Source organism: Schistocerca gregaria, chromosome 1, assembly GCF_023897955.1.
Source record: "Schistocerca gregaria isolate iqSchGreg1 chromosome 1, iqSchGreg1.2, whole genome shotgun sequence".
NCBI lineage: Eukaryota > Metazoa > Arthropoda > Insecta > Orthoptera > Acrididae > Schistocerca > Schistocerca gregaria.
Window position 1 is genome coordinate 589,614,620 of NC_064920.1, and position 21,446 is coordinate 589,636,065.

Genomic DNA, 21,446 nt, shown 5'->3' on the forward strand with positions numbered 1-21,446 from the left:
CGTTTTACCGACTGGAGTACAGAAACCTAAAAAGTAGGATCAATTTCTTTTTGATTTTTGATTTTTTGCCTTTTCCTTTCAATGACGCGCCCCGCCGATGCCCCAGGACGAGCTGGAGGCTGCTCGGTGGACATCAACGACGAGTCGGCGTTCCCGGATCCGCAGCCGTTGTTCCTGTTGCCGGGCGGCAGTGCCGACGCGAAGGGTTTCTGGGAGCCGGAAGTGTCCAGCGAGCTGCTGACGTTGCAGGAGGGCGACCAGCTGAACCTCGCCTGCACGGGCTCCGGCAACGTCCTCACTGTGCTGGGGGTCGCAGAGGTGAGGCGGCGAGCGCGTAGCGACCCAGTTACACCGCGTGCACACCCGCTACATCACGTGCCCGGTTTAAGCATCGAGGGTTCCGGCAACTAACTGTAGAGTCCACACAGGATACGGTGATCGAGGCGCAGTGAACAATTTTCATCCGAAGCGCTGGTCGTGTTCATTCGTTTGTTCAGAAGGGGAAGCCGACATTGTTTGTCCGCTTTCGGCCGATCGACGACGGCAGAATCGAGGCACCCACCCTGCAATCTTCCTCTGTCGATTTTACGGAAATTACTCAGTAAGAAAGTTACATTTTTGGGTCACTTACAGTTTTACATGTCAGCCTCACGAAGCCGTGCCCGTTAGTTCGTTAACTGCCATAGTTATTGTAATATTTCAACGTAAGTAAGACACTGCCCGAAATTCGAAAAGTTTGCAATGAAAAATAGGGGTCTCTGTGGTCTTGCGTTTGATGTGTATTACACAATACTCTACTGGCCATTAATATTGCTACACCAAGAAGAAATGCAGATGATAAACGGGTATTCATTGGACAAATATTTTATACTGGAACTGACATGTGATTACTTTTTCACGCAGTTTGGGTGCATAGATCCTGAGAAATCAGTACCTAGAACAACCACCTTTGGCCGTAATAACGGCTTTGATACGCCTGGGCATTGAGTCAAACAGAGCTTGGCTGGCGTGTACAGGCACAGCTGCCCACGAAGCTTCAACACGATACCACAGTTCATCAAGAGTAGTGACTGGCGTATTGTGACGAGCCAGTTGCTCGGCAACCATTGACCAGACGTTTTTAATTGGTGAGAGATCTGGAGAATGTGCTGGCTAGGGCAGCATTCGAACCTTTTCTGTATCCAGAAAGGCCGCCCGTACAAGACCTGCAACATGCGGTCGCGCATTATCCTGCTGAAACGTAGGGTTTCGCAGAGATCGAATGAAGCGTAGAGCCACGGGTTGTAACACATCTGAAATGCAACGTCCACTGTTCTAAGTGCTGTCAGTGCGAACAAGAGGTTACTGTGACGTGGAACCAATGGCACCCCATACCATCACGCCGGTTGATACGCCAGTACGGTGATGACGAATACACCCTTCCAATGTGCATTCACCGCGATGTCGCCAAACAGTCACGCGACCATCATGATGCTGTAAAGAGAACCTGGATTCATCCGAAAAAATGACGTTTTGCCATTCGTGCACCCAGGTTCGCCGTTGAGTACACCATCGCGGGCGCTCCTGTCTTTGATGCAGCGTCAAGGAGAACCGCAGCCATGGTCTCCTAGCTGATAGTGCATGCTGCAGCAAACGTCTTCTAAGTGTTCGTGCAGATAGTTCTGGTCTTGCAAACGTCCCCATCTGTTGACTCAGGTATCGAGACGTGGTTGCACGATCCGTTACAGCCATGCGGATAAAATGCCTGTCATCTCGACTGCTAGTGATACGAGTCTGTTGGGATGCAGCACGGCGTTCCGTATTACCCCCCTGAACCCACCGATTCCATATTTTGCTAACAGTCATTGGATCTTGACCAACGCGAGCAGCAATGTAGCGATACGATAAACCGCAATCGCGATAGGCTACAATCCGACCTTTATCAATGTCGGAGACGTGATGGTAAGCATTTCTCCCCCTTACACGAGGCATCACAACAACGTTTCACCAGGCAACGCCGGTCAACTACTGTTTGTGTATGAGAAATCGGTTGGAAACTTACCTCATGCCAGCATGTTGTAGGTCCGGCGCCAACTTTGTGTGAATGCCCTGAAAAACTAATAATTTGCATATCACAGCATCTTCTTCCTGTCGGTGAAATTTCGCGTCTGTTGCACGTTATCTTCGTGGTGTGGCAATTTTAATGGCCAGTAGTGTACGTTGCTGCACATGGAATTTAGCTGACGTATTGAGTTTTATTATACAGAACTTCATTAACTACTGTGTCATTCCACCAACGACAGACTTTTTCTATGAAAGAATGTAATTTATAAAGACCATTAATAAGTGGTGAAATGAGAAATGCTGTGGATTTTGGAACAAAGTAAGTGATGATATTACACATTTAGTTTGGTGACGAGGATGTACTTAATCATATGCTATTGATGTTACTTCTCCTCAGTTCCTCACTTAATAAACCACGGTTTCAGAATTCTCTGCGTCTGCACAACACGCAGTGGGGTGACATTCTGTAAACTCCGCTTTGTTTTGGCAAAAGAAGCAGACTTAAACATGGCAACAAGAGAAACGTAGGTTACAATTCGCCACTCATGACGCTTCTCTGAAAGTTAAAAATGGTTAACAAGCTGGGCCACAATAAATCCTTGCTTTTGTTGCATTTCCGGCGAAATTCTTCTTAGATTCCAACCAAAGCAGAGGTGGTAGTAGATCTTTTTTATGCGGTCAGTACACGATTAAGGGCATGCAGGGGCTCCACTTAATATTTACAAAGTATGTCAGTGTAGGCTTCAGTTTAGAGCGGCACCTTCCCCCTAGTGCTCGGCATTTCGCCTCCTGCGCCTGTCCACAAGCCCCACAACCACCATTCACCCAACGTGTGACGTGCTGACTGTATATCTACTGGCTACGTTATTCTGTGTGCAGTGTACGACACGAAGCGAGTGTTTTTCAGCATCATTAATACTCTACAACAACAAGCGATAGTTTTTCAGCGTCATTAATAGTCTGGCAAGAGTTTGAAACACCTATTGTTGTATTATGGAATAATTCCTTTTATTAACGACAATATAGGGTCTTGAAAAGAGAAGCAGAGTACTCTAATATTTACAAACATTTGGGATACATTTCAGCACAAGTGATTACCTTTATTTTTTCTGTCCTAAGTGTACAAGACAAGTTTCGCTTTTATTAGAAAATCATGCTGAAAGGTTCTGAGCATTTGTTGTTTCTTTTTACTTTCTGCGGTAAAGATTTTTATTTTCGTTGTCACTGGAGGTAGGAGTAAAATATGCTCTGTGCTTTCACTGATGATTTATTCTCAGCTTTTAGATGTCCACCTTTCTTACGTTATTGATATCCCTTACTTGCTTTGAAAAATTGTCCTAGATGTACGCTATAAAATTCTACTGTCGAAAAACACGAATAGCCACAGTGAAATATCTTAGTTTTGTTTAGAGCTAGTCTTCGACGACGATTTCAGTATCTTCTATAGAATCCGCTAGGCATTCCAGTGCTCTTACGTCAAGATCATCACAGAGGCGTCACGTCTCATGTAGGAGATACCCTTGCAAATTACTTGCATATGTTGTTTCTTCTGGTCAGTGAATTTTCACGATATTGCAAACCAGATCAGACGCAGTCCCATCAGATCAGATATCTCTACACTAGGGAACAGGTCTGATGATCACTCTGGATGTGGAAGCTTATAATTATCTTAGAAACGCGTTGGATAAGGGGAAAAGTGTACATTTGGAAATTACATTGTGGAAAGGACATTTCTTTGGCATTTCAATCAAGTGAATGAAATGAGCCGAATGATTTTCTGAATGTAACCTCCATTGTTGAGTGTTATATCAACAATGAGTTAGCACTATGGCTCCCCTACCCCATTGTGTCCTTTCCGCAAACGTTTCAGCGATTGCCATTTTTCTCGTTTATGCTGCATACTCATATGCGCGTTGTTGTCACTATAAGAATATCTGCTCTCGTTAATAAACACAATTTCACGCCATTCACACCTCAATTAGCATCTTTCACGAGGCACGCTTCTTGGGGTTGAGTTGTGAGAGGAAACCCGACGGTTGATACTCTCGCTGTCCGCCCGGCTTCCTGGGTGATGACCTTAAATGAGGCAGTGCAAACATCAGTATTAATATGGCTCGTGGCCAGTAGAGTTAAACTGATTCACTGCATCCACCTGAGTAGCTGAGTAGTATTCGCGGTTGACTACCATGCAGGGGGTCCGGGTGCGACTGCCGGACAGGTAGGATATTCTACCAGTTTTGGGATGGATATCGTATTGTCCTAAACATCAATTTATCATCGTCAGCGCACAAGTCGCCGAAGTGTTTTAATAGTTTACATGCAGCTAATAAACATCACACATTATGTGATGGATTAGCTAACCTATCATTGACATCATTATCGTGTAGAAGATTTATTCAAAAAGAAGTGGATCTTGGAACTATATATAATGTTAAGATCTACGCATGATAAGAAATACCACGATAAATAAGGAGTACAGTGATAGAACAAAGGCATCTGCAGCGTAGTACGGCAGACAATGGTTTGAGATTGTACCCTCGAAATTCGGGATAAAATACGTGTTTTAAGTACCCTGGTTACTTCTTCATATATTTTCTCGTGTTTTGTCAGATATATGCACTTTGATAACAACTGAGCCGATAATAACATTTCGTACAACGTAGGTGTAGCGGCGTGTAAGCATGCCAAATATGCACTACCAACAGAATCACAAGCGCAGTTGAAACATATGCAGCGCAACATAGAACACAATATCCCCATTAGCATGGCAAAGAGTTTGCAAAATCGTCTTATGTGGAACCTATGTTTCAGGTGCCGACTCAATACCATTTCGATGGAATTTGAAACTGAATCGGAGCAATGTAGTTTTTAGCATCTGGTACACTCGCCGCACGTAAACCCATTACCTTCGCCTTTCTTCGATTTACCCTCAATCCATACTCTGTACTCATTAGGCTGTTTATTCCATTCAGCAGATCATGTAATTCTTCTTCACTTTCACTCAAGATAGCAATGTCATCAGCGAATCGTATCATTTGTACCCTTTCACCTAGGCCGGCCGCGGTGGTCTCGCGGTTCTAGGCGCTGCAGTCTGGAACCGCGAGACCGCTACGGTCGCAGGTTCGAATCCTGCCTCGGGCATGGATGTGTGTGATGTCCTTAGGTTAGTTAGGTTTAAGTAGTTCTAAGTTCTAGGGGACTAATGACCACAGCAGTTGAGTCCCATAGTGCTCAGAGCCAGCCTTTCACCTTGAATTTTAATTTCACTCCTGAACCTCTCTTTTATTTCCATTATTTATTCCTCGATGTACAGACTGAACAGCAAGGGCGAAAGGCTACATCCTTGTCTTATACCGTTTTTAATACGAGCACTTTTTACTTTGTCGTCCACTCTTATTATTCCCTATTGGCTGTTGTACATATTGCATATGACCCGTCTCTCCCTATAGCTTACCCCTACTTTTCTCAGAATTTCGAACATCTTGCACCATTTTACATTGTCGAAGGCTTTTTCCAGGTCGACAAATCCTATGAACGTGTCTTGATTTTTCTTTAGTCTTGCTTCCATTATTAGCCGTAACGTCAGAATTGCCTCCCTCCTGCCTTTACTTTTCCTAAAGCAAAACTGGTCGTCATCTTGTGCATCCTCAATTTTCTTTTCCATTCTTCTGTATATTGATCTTAACAGCAACTTGGATGCATGAGCTGTTAAGTTGATTGTGCGATAATTCTCGCACTTGTCAGCTCTTGCCGTCTTCGGAATTATGTGGATGATGCTTTTTCGAAAGTCAGATGGTATGTCGTTAGAGTCATACGTTCTACACACCAACTTGAATAGTTGTTTTGTTGCCACTTCCCCCAATGATTTTAGGAATTCTGATGGAATGTTATCTATCCCCACTGCTTTATTTGATCTTAAGTCTTCCAAAGCTCTGTTTCATTCTAGTACTGGATCCTCTATCTCTTCTAAATGGAATACTGTTCATTCTTCTATCACATTCAGACAAATCTTCCTCCTCATAGTGGCTTTCAATGTATTCCTTCCACCTATCTGCTCTCTCCTCTGCATTTAACAGTGGAATTCCCGTTCCACTCTTAATGTTATCACCCTTTCTTTCAATATCACCGAAGGTTGTTTTGGATTTCCTATATGCTGCGTCCGTCCTTCCGACAATCATTTCTTTTTCAATTTCTTCACATTTTTCCTGCAGCCACTTCATCTTAGCTTCTCTGCACTTCCTATTTATTTCATTCCTCAGCGACTTGTATTTCTTTATTCCTGAGTTCCCCGGAACATTTTTGTACTTCCTCCTTTCAGCGACCAACTGAAGTATTTGTTGTTACCGATGGTTCTTTGCAGTTCCTTTTTTGTACCTATTTTTGCCTTCCCAACTTCTGTGATGGCCGTTTTTAGAGATGTCCATTCCTCTTCAACTGTTCTGGCTACTGAGTTATTCCTTATTGCTGTATCTATAGCGTTAGAGGACTTCAACCGTATGTCGTCATTGCGTAGTACTTCCGTATCCCACTTCTTTGGGTATTGATTCTTCCTGACGAACGTCTTAAACTTCAGCCTACTCTTTATCACTATTATATTGTGATATGAGTTTGTCTGCTCCTGAGTATGCCTTACAATCCAGTATCTGATTTCGGAGTCTCTGTCTGACCATGATGCAATATAACTGAAATCTTCCCACTATGAAGCCATCACCGTCAAGTGAAACAGGCCTATCAGACAATGAGATAATGTGTCTATATGACTGATCATGTAATCTGCACCAAGATGTCGGCAGTTCATTTCAGTGAAGTAAAGACAGCATTGATCTTAACAGAATTTGACACATATTTCATACCGTAAACTACTTTTTTAAATGAATCTTCGTTTCATCTTGGTTCCACGTAATATATTGATGGAATTAGTGATCTTGAAATATGTATTCATGCGAAAGACTGTCAAACAATTTTATCGCTTCCCTGAAACCAGCATAGACACACTGGACAAAAAGTTAGTCACACCAGGAGACAACAAACTGATACCGTGTAACATCGCCTCTAGCCTTAATAATGAACCCTGTTCAGTGAAGAAGAAATTCCACAAGCTTCTTCAGGTATTACATACTCAGCTGAAGCCGTTCATTGGTAAGCTGCTAAATTTTGGGTATGCTAACTGCTGATTTTTAACCACAGTTGCACATACCCCTAGACAATTTAACGGGATAAAGACTGGCTGATTTGGTGCATCAAGTGAGGTGCGGTAGGATGTCTGTGTACCTGTAAAATCAGGAACACTTTCGTACTTCCTTACGAATGTGGCTGTTGGAGTCTTGGATGACGGCAGTGTCATCATTGTGAATGTCGAAACTATCTTGGTTCAAGCTAATAGTAACCCAAATGAGTAGGTCTGAGTCACTGAGAGAAAAGCCCTCCCAAAACCTCGCAGAATTACTTCCAGGCCGACCTACACTACCATACATCGCCAGTTAAATTCCTCATTTGGTTGGCGGTGTACTCCATGCCTTGCATCATTTGAAAAGACGCAAAATTGCGACGAATGACATTCCACTAACCTATTGTCTAGTTTTTGCATTATTTGCCCTTTTGGCCAATTAAGACTTGCGGCTTTACTTGCGTCGCTGTGGACAATCGCCTTTTTCGTGATAACTATGTCCAGATGGCAAATGTATGTAGTGTGCTTCCCAAAATCTGCTTCAAAATTTGTTGAGAAAGACTTACATTCACTGACAGCACCAATTCCTGCTGTATTTGAAACCAGTTTCATGGGCAAAGCATATCACTCATAACCAGACTGTATCAGTTAGGTTTTGTTTTCCAGCCACTGTAATTACACCATTTTACTTAGCTGTGAATGGTACACCATGCCTCGTAGGCACATTGGACTGTCAGTGTTGGTACACCAATAAACCTGAACACTTCACTCACAGTGTGGTCATGGGTATTTTCAAATATATATCTTCTCCCTGATACTCTATATCAATCTATTTAACCCCGCTGATTCCATACAACTGACTGACGCATACCACTTCACTGTCATGGCTTGCATCAGTGGAGGGACATGTGACTGACAGCACCAGTTACACACCACCTACAGCGCTCCAGAGCAGCCAATGTTGTCTTTTAAGGGGAATAATTAATATTCTGACCAGTTAGCTTAATTATACACAATAGGGGTATAGGGGCATGAATCATTAATGTAACATAAATACCATTAAGCCAGATCTTAACTGGAATCAGTTAACGTTTTTTAAAATTCTTTTTTTGGGGAGAGCGGAAATGGAGAAGTGTCTGGCGGTGGCAGCAGGGTAAAGGAATAGGGGAGGGGGTACGTAACGTGGAGGGTATAGCGTGGAGCAAACGGTTAGAGAAGAGAACCGTAGAGTGATATGACTTCTATTTAAGGTAACACATCAATGCCACAAAAGATAAAGCGTCATAACTGTGCTAGAATCCTCTTAGCTCTCCCACTTGTTTTGGTCTAAGTATCTTTTTATTTTTTAACTATTGCTCCAGTAACAGTTGTATTTGTCTTCTCATCTATTGTGTAACGATGTTCAAACTGAATAATTTCTACAAAAAGTGTGAATCGACTTCAGTGAAAAAGGCTTCTTTCAGTGAGTAAACGAATATTAATACAGCAATGTAGTTGGTACAATAGCGCTGTTAGTCATAGAGAAATGGGTATTTTCAGTAAAATATATTAGGGTTGACTGAAAAGCAACTCTTCAACAGTTGGCAGCATTGGTATGTGGCAGGTACTGGCTTGTTCTGTAGCCTCTTCTCTACAGCTCCATTTGGACAATTGTGTTGTTACAGTGTAAAGTATGGAACCTTGCGTAGACGATCAGTCAATGCGATTTGATGAATCTCCTTTCTGGTGACGCTTTCTGCTGGCAAGAATTCAATGACTGCACGTTGCTTAAATCGCATTGACCGACCGTCTGCGCAAGGTTCCTTACTTTACACTGTTACAACACAACCGTTCAACGCTAGGGCTTCCCGCCAACTGGAGCTGCAGAGAAGAGGTTACAGAGCAAGCCAGTACCTGCCGCATACCAATGCTGCCAACTGTTGAAGAGTTACGAAGGTGGAGGCGTTGCTTTCCAGTCAACCCTCGTATATGTTGATGGATGTAATATGTAAGTAAGCTAACAAAGTTGAACTCAAACAGCAATTGTAGGTTTTTCAATTACATCAGGCTATACCACTTCGTCCTAACAAGCAAAAAATTCGTTTATCTTAGTTTTAGTTGATGAATGGAGAGCGTCATTTTTAGTCTTTTTTTTTCTCTTATTTTGGGTTTTTAGTCTTCTGACTGATCAGATGAGGCCAGTCACGAATTTCTCTGCTGTGCCAACCTAATTTCCTCAGAGCACAACTTTCATCCAACATATCATTTATTTGTTGGATATATCCTGACCTTTGTCTTCTGCTATAGTTTTTACCTCATGCAGCTCCCTCACGAACCACAGAAGTTATTCCCTGTTATCTGAACACTCGTAGTACCATCCTGTCCCTTTTCCTTGTTATTGTTCTCCAGACACTCCTTTCTTGCCGACTCTGCAGAAAACCACAACTTACTTTATCAGTACCTTATTCTTTAAGTTCTTCTATAGTATCACATCTCAGTCGCATTGATTCTCGTCTTTGCTGATGTTTTCATATTCCATGGTTCAGGTCCAAACAATGCTAAATTTCGCGAAAGAGTTCCAGAAGTGCTTTCTACTGCTTAGTTACATGCAAGAGGTCAAGGACAGAGAACCTGCAGCAGGGGCTAGAGAAGCTGGAAACAAGATTCAAAAATGGTTCAAATGGCTCTGAGCACTATGGGACTTAACTGCTGTGGTCATCAGTCCCCTAGAACTTAGAACTACTTAAACCTAACTAACCTAAGAACATCACACACATCCATGCCTGAGGCAGGATTCGAACCTGCGACCGCGACGCGTGGCCGTGTGGCTCCAGACTGTAGCGCCTAGAACCGCTCGGTCACTCCGGCCGGCTGGAAACAAGGTATCAGCAGTCAGATTCAAATATAATTCGAAGAGTGTGCGTAATGTTCCATTATGGGCGATCCCTTCATCAGACCTGGTTTTTGACCTCAAGGAAATGCGTTGACTGACACATCGAATTTCCTTGCTTGTGTTGGGGAAAATTAATCCCTGATCATGCAGGTCGTCAATGATTAATGAGAAACTCACACATTTCTAATTTGTCAGATCTAGTTATTTCTGCTGTCGGGCATCTACATCTACATCAATGTGATTATTCTGCAAAATTCAGAATTAAGTGTCTGAGAGGGTTCATCGAACCACCTTCAAGCTATTACTCTACCATTCCACTCTTTAAGAGGACGGGGAAAACGAACACTTAAATCTTTCCGTGCGATCTCTGAATTCTCTTATTTTATTATGATGACCCCTAAGTAGGTGGGAATCAAACAGATATTTTCACACTCTTAGGAGGAATCTGGTGTTTTAAAGTTCATCAGAAAATGCTGTCACAACAAAAGGATTGCCACCGCAATTCGCGTATCATATCCGTGGCACTCTGTCCTCTATTTAATAATAATACAAAACGAGTTGTCCTTCTTTGAACTTTTTCTGTGTCCACCGATCAATCCTATCTGATGTGGAACCCACACCGCGTAGCAGTATTCCAGAAGCGAGCGGTCAGGTGTCAGTGCAAGAAGTATCTTTAGTAGACCTGTTGCATTTATTAAGCGTTCAGGCAATAATTGGCAGTCTTTCGTTTGCTTTACCAACAAGATTATCCATGTGTAAGTCCCAAATTAAGTTATTTGTAATTATAATGCCTCAGTATTTAGTTGGATTTACAGCCATTAGATCGTTATGATTTATCGTGTAATCGAATTTAGCTGATTCCTTTTAGCACCGAAGTGGATGACTTCACACTTTTCATTTTCACAGTCAGTTACCACTTTCAAGCCATACATATATCTCATCTGGATCATTTTGCAATTTATTTTGGTCTTCTGACGACTTTACAAGACTGTGAATGTCAGAATAAACTGCAAACTATCTAAGAGGGCTGCTCAGGTTGTGTCTTAAGTCGTTTGCGTAGATTAGCAATCAGCAGATTTCCTTGGTGAACATTAGATATTACTTTTGTTTTACGTGATTAATTTGCATCAATTACTACGAACTGAGCTTTACTAAATACTGAAAAAGGCAAATACTCTGCAGAAAGGCTATCGACTGTTACGGCATAAAGTCAAGTACTGGCACCTCAGTCGCGAACTACAGAGAAGAGATGGCTACGAGAAGACGTCAGCCAATCGCACGCTGACCTGCCCCTCTCCAGGACGAAAACGTGGCAGCAGCGGACCCTATATGAAGAGGGCCTCGATCGACTGGTAACGCCCGGTTGAATAAGCAGCTTCAGTATTAGCGACTTGGATAGAAGTGTCAACTCTAGTTGCTCCGCTTGTACTTACTATGAAGTTCAGACTTGGAGTTGTTGATACTGAAAAAGATTCATTATTTCGTATGCCGCCCTTTGCTTGAGACTCATATGTGTAGTTGACTCATATGTGTAGTTAAAAAAGTTAAGTATTGTAATTTACTGACGGCCGGTGTGGCCGTGCGATTCTAGGCGCTTCAGTCTGGAACCGCGTGACCACTACGGTTGCAGGTTTGATCCCTGCCTCGGGCATGGATGTGTGTGATGTCGTTAAGTTAGTTACGTTTCAGTAGGACCGAGCGAGGTGGCGCAGTGGTTAGCACACTGGACTCGCATTCGGGAGGACGACGGTTCAATCCCGTCTCCGGCCATCCTGGTTTAGGTTTTCCGTGATTTCCCTAAATCGCTTCAGGCAAATGCCGGGATGGTTCCTTTGAAAGGGCACGGCCGATTTCCTTTCCCATCCTTCTCTCACCCGAGCTTGCGCTCCGTCTCTAATGACCTCGTTGTCGACGGGACGTTAAACACTAATCTCCTCCTCCTCCTCCTCCTCCGTTTCAGTAGTTCTAAGTTCTAGGGGACTAATGATTACAGATGTTAAGTTCCATAGTGCTCAGAGCCATTTGAACCATTTTTTTTGTAATTTACTGTTTGTAATAAAACTCATTAATACGATTTGTTTGAATGTTTGTCTAGCAAACCGAGTACACAAGATTCCTGGACTCCACATACTTGACAACGAGGCTGGACGTAATATCGACCATGATGTTGGATGAATTTAGGGCACTGAATCCGACATGTGCGGATCTGTAATTTGTCACACGTTCCATTTTAATATGTAGTATACATACTGACCACCAGTGTCTCGCAAATGAAACCTGTTAATAGTTTGTTCATGCTTCTCGTTGTCACCTGAAGTAATTACTGGTTTTATGCACATAATTTCGAATTATGACGGCAATTCACCCCTATCCCTTCCATCTCCTAGCCTGTCAAATGTTTCCGTCCGTTTCGGTTTTTGAACTGACAAGAAAACGCAGAAAAAAGGAATCTGATACTTGTTTTCACAAAAGATGGTAACCATTCGAGATTTATTCTCAAGAGACCACTGTATTGCGTGTGTGCAGGCGACAGCGACTTGCGTGTCCGGCACGACGTTCTCGGTGGACGGGCGCAGCTACGCGCTGAGCGACCTCAAGTGCAGCTCCCTCCCCGACAGCTCGCAACGTGACACGCAGCAGACCTGTGGCGCCTCTGCCGGCGTCTACCCGCTACTGCAGATCGGCTTCGAGCTCTCCACCGGTTTTGTCAAGCTCATCGACATCTGCTTCGATGACACGCGACTGACGGCGCTCTACGCGCAAGAGACCATAGTGGCTGGCATCGGTGGCTACCAAAGCGGCTTCCCTAGACCCAACTGGATGGTGAGCTACACGACAATACTGTTTACACAATTTGATTCTGTGGCTGTGATGTCCGAATAATAGAAATGGTACACAGATCCTTATTTTCAATACATAAGTTATGAAAAAGATTCATATCTTGCAACATGGTATTTAATATATATTAATTGAATCAATGCAGTAATTTATTTGTTTTAGCACTTAAACACTTGCTCTCAGCTTACAATTATGTGTTTTTACATATCTACATCTACATCTACATCCATACTCCGCAAGCCACCTGACGGTGTGTGGCGGAGGGTACCCTGAGTACCTCTATCGGTTCTCCCTTCTATTCCAGTCTCGTATTGTATGTGGAAAGAAGAATTGTCGGTATGCTTCTGTGTGGGCTCTAGTCTCTCTGATTTTATCCTCATGGTCTCTTCCCGAGATATACATAGGAGGGAGCAATATACTGCTTGGCTCTTCGGTGAAGGTATGTTCTCGAAACTTTAACAAAAGCCCGTACCGAGCTACTGAGAGTCTCTCCTGCAGAGTCTTCCACTGGAGTTTATCTGTCATCTCCGTAACGCTTTCGCGATTACTATGTGTTGTGGTCTTCAGTCCTGAGATTGGTTTGATGCAGCTCTCCATGCTACTCTATCTTGTGCAAGCTTCTTCATATCCCAGTACCTACTGCTACCTACATCCTTCTGAATCTGCTTAGCGTATTCATCTCTTGGTCTCCCTCTACGATTTTTACCCTCCACGCTGCCCTCTAATACTAAATTGGTGATCCCTTGATGCCTCAGAACATGTCCTACCAACCGATCCCTTCTTCTGGTCAAGTTGTGCCACAAATTTCTCTTCTCTCCAATCCTATTCAATACTTCCTCATTAGTTATGTGATCTACCCATCTAATCTTCAGCATTCTTCTGTAGCACCACATTTCGAAAGCTTCTATTCTCTTCTTGTCCAAACTAGTTATCGTCCACGTTTCACTTCCATACATTGCTACACTCCATACAAATACTTTCAGAAATGACTTCCTGACACTTAAATCTATACTCGATGTTAACAAATTTCTCTTCTTCAGAAACGCTTTCCTTGCCATTGCCAGTCTACATTTTATATCCTCTCTACTTCGACCATCATCAGTTATTTTGCTCCCCAAATAGCAAAACTCCTTTACTACTTTAATTGTCTCATTTCCTAATCTAATTCCCTCAGCATCATCCGACTTTATTCGACTACATTCCATTATCCTCGTTTTGCTTTTGTTGATGTTCATCTTATATTCTCCTTTCAATTACTAAATGATCCTGTAACGAAGCGCGCTGCTCTCCGTTGGATCTTCTCTATCTCTTCTATCAACCCTATCTGCTACAGATCCCACACTGCTGAGCAGTAGTCAAGCAGTGGGCGAACAAGCGTACTGTAATCTACTTCCTTTGTTTTCGGATTGCATTTCCTTAGGATTCTTCCAATGAATCTCAGTCTGGTATCTGCTTTACCGACGATCAACTTTATATGATCATTCCATTTTAAATCACTTCTAATGCGTACTCCCAGATAATTTATGGAATTAACTGCTTCCAGTTGCTGACCTGCTATTTTCTAGCTAAATGATAAGGGACCTATCTTTCTATGTATTCGCATCGCATTACACTTGTCTACATTGAGATTCAATTGCCATTCCGTGCACCATGCGTCAATTCGCTGCAGATCCTCCTGCATTTCAGTACAATTTTTCATTGTTGCAACCTCTCGATACACCACAGCATCATCTGCAAAAAGCCTCAGTGAACTTCCAATGTCATCCACCAGGTCATTTATGTATATTGTGAACAGCAACGGTCCTATGACACTCCCCTGCGGCACACCTGAAATCACTCTTACTTCGGAAGACTTCTCTCCATTGAGAATGACATGCTGATTTCTGTTATCTCGGAACTCATCAATCAAATCACACAATTGATCTGATAGTCCGTATGCTCTTACTTTGTTCATTAAACGACTGTGGGGAACTGTGTCAAACGCCTTGCGGAAGTCAAGAAACACGGCATCTACCTGGGATCTATGGCCCTCTGAGTCTCGTGGACGAATAGCGCAAGCTGAGTTTCACACGACTGTCTTTTTCGAAACCCATGCTGATTCCTACAGAGTAGATTTCTAGTCTCCAGAAAGAACATAATCTGCACAGTGCTGTAGGCACACAGGCTTGTTACACTTGGAGCACAAAATTTTTGTTTTTCTGTCCTTTGCTCTTGAGAACTAGTGACAGCAGCACTTCTATTAATCTTTTTAGACACTTCAGCTGTCCTTTTCGAACGTTTGAGCGAAGCTCAGTAGGCATGTTTCTCGTCACCCTTCTCCTCATACGTTCCTGCTACATCTGAAGCCCAAGTTGATAGAAATATTGTCTTCTTGTGATCTTTTCTGTCATTGCTTCTTTCCATGAACAGTACCACTGCATTTATTCCCGCCTGATCCAACATAACGTAAGAAAACATCAGAGACCAACTCCTGATTTTGCGTGGCACTGTGTAGCAATACGCCATTTGGTCCAAAGTATCTAACCCACCAATTTACTGTTATAAAACTTCGATATATTCGGTTTCTTGGTCTCTTGACTTATTGAGCTGCCTGATTGTGTTTTTGAAACTAAAATAACAGCTTCTGATATTTACTGTCGTGAATGATACAAGAATCAGCCTCTCGCGATAGCAAAACTGCGATTGCAGCAATTCCTCCTTTCTGTTCGCAAAGAGGAATGAGGTATCTCTTTCTTGATGTGTCTGACTGTTCCCATAACTGCGTTTTTATGATTTTTCAGCATATCCTCTGCTAACTGCATAGATATGAACTAATTGCTCATCGTTATATTAAGGTTGGTACCGTGAAATGAACTAGTCGATGACTTTACTAAATGAACGGTTATAGGCTCTTGAGGTTCTCTTGCTTCTTTCCCACTGTATGGAACTCACTAATCATATAAAAGTTTCTGCTGTTACGCATACTTTTTTCAGCCCGCACTTACCTGGTTTAGAAGCTATATACACCCGAAAAGGGCAGTGACTTCAAAAGTCTAGTAATTATTCTTCATCTGTACAGTGGGGATAGAGTGTATAGCATGTAGTACAATTCTGTATAGAAGTTTGCCAGAGCCACGGAATTGGACAAAACTTGCTTCTTGTCATCGAACATTGTACAGTTGGGTAGAAACCTAAATCTTGACTCACTCATGATACACTTGTACATTCTGGGTCCTTATTTCGAAAACATATCATTCATGTACAAATAGGAGTCCTTTCGTACTCATGAGATTTACAGAGTTAAAATAAGGGAACATACTCCCTCCTTATCAGTTGCTTCAACATATCCAGCGTGTTTGTACTTCAACTTATGTCTCTCAATTTCTTGGTTGGTGTGGGCTATAATTTGATGGAAGATACCGTCATCGAACAGTACATTCTAAGAATTTCTCTGTATAGAAAGAGTCTTTGGCGTTCCTTGACACTCGGAATTCTGACTATTATGTTTCTGGTGATTGTTCTAGTTTTGGAAGGTTCCTTCGTACGACACATAAACATACTTCTTACATATATACTGAAGGGCCAAAGAAGCTGGTGTAGGCATGCGTATTCACATACAGAGATATGTAAACAGACGGAACACGGCACTGCGGTCGGGAACTCCTATATAAGACAACAAGTGTCTGGCGCAGTTCTTAGATCGGTTACTGCTGCTACAATGACAGGTTATCAAGATTTAAGTGAGTTTGAACACTCACGAGCGATGGGACATGGTATCTCCGAGGTAGCGATAAAGTGTGGATTTTCCCGTACGACCATTTCAGGAGTGTACCGTGAATATCAGGAAACCGCTAAAACATTAAATCTCCGACATCGCTGCGTCCGGAAAAAGATCCTGCAAGAACGGGACCAACGACGACTGAAGAGAATCGTTCAACGTGACAGATGTGCAGCCCCTCCGCAAATTGCTGCAGATTTCTATGCTGGACCATCAACAAGTGTCAGCGTGCGAGCCATTCAATGAAACATCATCGATATGTGCTTTCGGAGCCGAAGTCCTACTTGCTTTACGCCTAGCCTGGACGGTAAACACATAATTTGAACTGATGATTACTGGAAACACATTGCCTGGCCGCACGAGTCTTGTTTCAAATAGTATCGGCCGGCTGGACGTGTACGGGTATGGAGACACCCACATGAATCCATGGGCCCTGCATGTTAGCAGGGGACTGTTCAAGCTGGTGTTGGCTCTGTAATGATGTTGCGCGTCTGAAGTTAGAGTGATATGGGCTCCTGTTGCATCTAGATACGACTCTGATAGTTGACACGTACGTGAGCATCCTGGCTCATCATATTCATGTCCATTGTGCATTCCGACGGACTTGGGCAATTCCAGCAGGACAATGCGACACCCCACACGTCCATAGTGGCTTTAGGAACACTCTTCTGAATTTAAACGCTTCCACTGGACACCAAACTCCCCAGACACGAACATTATTGAGCATATCTGGGATGGCTTGCGACGTGCTGTTCAGAGGAGATCTTCACACCCTCGTACAATTACGGATTTATGGACAGTCCCGCAGGATTCATGGTGTCAGTTCCCTCCAGCACTACTTCACGCATTAGTCGAGTCCATACCACGCCGTGGCACTTCTGCGTGCTTCCGGTGGCCATACACAATATTAGACAGGTGTACAGTTTCTTTGGCTCTTCTATGTATATTGCTGATCCACAGCATCATTAATATTGTTTATGTCAAACAATTGACGCTAGGAAATAACACTTCCGTGGTCTGAGAGAACTTCAACATCATCTTCAAATTGAGTGTTGTCATATTGGCTATCTGCTTCCAACTCATTCTTTCACATATTTAGAACACTCTCTTGGTCTGCACCTATTAATTTCACGCTAATGCTAGCCGCTATAATCGTAAATTGAAAGTTATAACAGAAATGTACTTATGTAGTTGGATACAGGAATAACTCCTTACCCCAACATATATGGTTCGCCTCTTTGATGGGAGTAATTTGTTGAACGCAGCCAGCAAAAAGTGCACTTGGGGCATAGCTGATAAAACATTAAGCATCAGGTGCACCAATATCAAAAATAAACTCCCCAAAACGTAAGTAATCAAGTGAGGTAACGAGTTACACCTGTATCCTTTCTAAGTATGCATGTAGATGGCTTCGTCTGATGATAGCTGGTAGTTTGGATAGAGAGGTTTAGCTGCGTAGCCCCTTGGCTACTGTGTTGTTGGAGTCTGAATGGAAGGAAAGCGGAATGCTTAATGTTCAAAGTCCAGCGATTTTTTGGTCGTAAAAGGCTTGCACCTAGCTCGGAATGGACATCTGGGACAGAGAATCGGAACTCGATTTGACGAAAAAGCTCACTTAGATCGAACGTAATGTGATGTAAAGTAACTGTGAAATACCTAAATTAGAAAGTCAGGACTGAAATTAAACTCCTATTCCTCCAGCAGGTGGCAATGTCGAGAACCTGGCCACGTGTTCTTCCGGTAGAATTCACGAACTTATTCACCTGTTTTAGACGCCGTTCATCTCCGTGTCATCTTCTGTAGACATTTGCCATGAGTGGGAAGATACACTCCATGACAAAAGCAGTACTCACCACAAAGGAATTACCCGAATGGGACGGAAATCGGTCGACGCGATGTACATGTACAAACAAACAAAGGGTTACAGTTTGAGAAAAATTGAATATTTATTCAAGAAAGAGAGCTTTACAAACTGAGCGAGTCCATAACGCGTTGGTCTATCTCTAAATTGCCACGATGTCCCTCAGGAGGACGTCTAGTAACTCTGTCAATGAATGCAAAGACTAATAACTGTTTGCATGAGGGCCAGAGGTGGACCAACGCGTTATGGACTCGCTCAGTTTATAAAGCTCTTTCTCTTGAATAAACGATCCAGTTTTTCTGAAACTGTTTGTCTGCACACTTATATCACATCTACCGATTTCCGTCCTATTTGAATAATTCCTTAGAGGTGCGGCGTATTCAGTCATTTCTGAAGTGAAACCTGTATGTGTGAGAGAAACAAATATTTCCGCACTTGAAATTAGAAAAATAGATAGAAGTCTGAATCCTCTCCACTGCCGTCGTTAGGGAGACACTTGACGTATCCCACTTGTTTTCCTTCTCGAGACACCAGACCCAATGATCGATAGGGCATTGTCGAAGGGAATGGAGGAAAAACTCGTTATTGCAGTGTTTACCATATACCTGGAATTAAAGAACACAGCACCTTAGTAGAAGGTGCGAGACTCCGATGCGGCTGATCTGGTAGAACATATCAAAAAGTTGCAGCTCGTGGTCGTGAGGTAGCGGTCTTGCTTCCCGCACATGGGTTCCCGGATTCGATTCCCGGTGGGGTCAGGGATTCTCTCAGCCTTGTAATGACTGGGAGTTGTGTGATGTCCTTAGGTTAGTAAGGTTTAAGTAGTTCTAAGTTCAAGTGGACTGATGACCATAGATGTTAAGTCCCATAGTGCTCAGAGCCATTTTGTCTAGTCAAACGAGTTCAACATAGAAAACTTTTCAACTATTAGGAAACGAAACTTCCTGGCGGATTAAAGCTGTGTGCCGGACCGAGACTCGAACTCGGGACCTTTGCCTTTCGCGGGCAAGTGCTCTACCATCTGAGCTACCCAAGCACGACTCACGCCCTGTCCTCACAACTTTACTTCCGCCAGTATCTCGTCTTCTACCTTCCAAACTTTACAGAAGCTGGCTAAGCCATGTCATCGCAATGTCCTTTCTTTCAGGAGTGCTAGCTCTGCAAGGATCGCAGGAGAGCTTCTGTAAAGTTTGAAAGGTAGGAGACGAGATACTGGCAGACGCAAAGCTGTGAGGACGGGGCTTGAGTCGTGCTTGGGTATCTGAGATGATAGAGCACTTGTCCGCCAAAGGCAAAGGTCCCAAGTTCGAGTCTCGGTCTGGCACACAGTTTTAATCTGCCAGGCTGTTTCATATCAGCGCACACTCCGCTGCAGAGTGAAAAATCTCATTCTATTAGGAAACGGATTCGTATATCGTGAATCCGATCGAACTGACGTCAGCTATTTGTGAGACATAAAAATTTGTATCGGACCGGGACTCGAATCATGAATTTTTGCTACGTGAGATTTGGACGATTGGATCGGTCCTGGAGGCGTGTTCGGATAGCCGCAATGGTTAAGGCGACCGCTAGCGACAAGCGGCAAATCTGGGTTCGAGTCTCGATATGACACAAATTTTCTTGTGTCGCAAACAGCTGACATCAATTCGGATTCACGGAATGCGAATTCATTTCACAACATTTATCACCGTTCTGATCAGAACACTGTCTCTTCCTTGAGACATGCATGTGTGAAGGACATTGTGGTGTGAAATGCAAACACTGTAAAAGCACAGGCATTGTAACCAGCCATTTTAAAATTCTTTTGTTCACAGCAAGGCGACTTCTTCGGCGACATAGACGTAAACACGGCGTACACACAGAACAAACAGCGCGAGACTATTTCGGAGATCCTCGGTTCGAGCGAGCTGGGGGACCAGTACGTCACGTCTGGCGACTACTACTTGTCTAGGGGCCACCTGTCTGCCAAGGCCGACTGGGTGTTCGGCTCGCAGCAGACCGCCACCTTCTGGTTCCTCAACGCGGCACCTCAGTGGCAGACCTTCAATGGTGCCAACTGGGAAACGGTGGAGAGCAACGTACGCTACTACGCGAGCAAGAAAGGTGCCGACCTCACGGTATACACTGGAACCTACGGCGTCGCCACGCTGCCCAATGTGGACGGCGTGGAGACAGAGCTGTACCTGGTGGCTGACACCAAGCAGATCCCCGTGCCGAAGCTGTACTGGAAGGTGGTGCACGACGCAGCCAACGACGCGGGCGTGGCTCTGATCGGCATCAACAATCCGTATGTGTCCGACCCAGGAGACGACTACTACCTGTGTCCCGACGTGTGCAGCAAGCTCAGCTGGGTCACTTGGGAATCCAACGACCAGAAGAAAGGCTTCAGCTATTGCTGTGAAGTCAGTGAGTTCCAGAAGGTCGTCTCCGTACTGCCAGAAATCAGCGTCAGCTCACTGCCTACTCTCTAGTCACAAACCTGATAACGCGTGAGCTAACAGTTCAGCAACTACACTGGAGAATTAACAGTCTCAGCGGGGATAATCTGCACTCCTCATCTGTGTAGCTACGACAAACTGCCAAATTCTTCACTTTCTGCGATTACTTTTGATTCTTTTTCTACCACCGATACTGTACATTAAATACAATAAAAGTCATCTGCTACGTCTCAACACAAATGCTGTCCACTTGTTTCAATATATTAGAATAACTTATGGACATTGCTACAATTTATAGCATTTACCTAAAAAAGAATTCAGATTTAAGAATTGTATTATTATGTAGTACATAATATTGCGAGGTGCCGGGGTGGAGAAGAGTTTGTATCTCTTTAATTCAGACTAATTTTGCATGAAAACGAGACATGCACTCGACTCCCTCCTTATCTACCACCTAATTGATTATGCGC

General features: G+C 43.5%; 1 protein-coding gene across 1 annotated transcript; it reads left to right on the forward strand.

The window, feature by feature from the left end:
• Positions 1-81: 81 nt before the first annotated feature.
• Positions 82-21,197, forward strand: LOC126362956 (uncharacterized). The gene is made up of 3 exons (XM_050007930.1): positions 82-318; positions 12,609-12,905; positions 20,353-21,197. Exons 1-3 carry the CDS (start codon positions 82-84, stop codon positions 21,007-21,009), a joined length of 1,191 nt encoding a protein of 396 aa, XP_049863887.1. The 3' UTR covers positions 21,010-21,197.
• Positions 21,198-21,446: the final 249 nt, after the last annotated feature.

Coding starts and splice junctions, on each gene's coding strand:
- LOC126362956 (XM_050007930.1), top strand. CDS start 82: ATGACGCGCCCCGCCGATGCCCCAGGACGAGCTGGAGGCTGCTCGGTG. Junction 319..12,608: donor CTGTGCTGGGGGTCGCAGAG/GTGAGGCGGCGA, acceptor GCGTGTGTGCAG/GCGACAGCGACTTGCGTGTC. Junction 12,906..20,352: donor TCCCTAGACCCAACTGGATG/GTGAGCTACACG, acceptor TTTTGTTCACAG/CAAGGCGACTTCTTCGGCGA.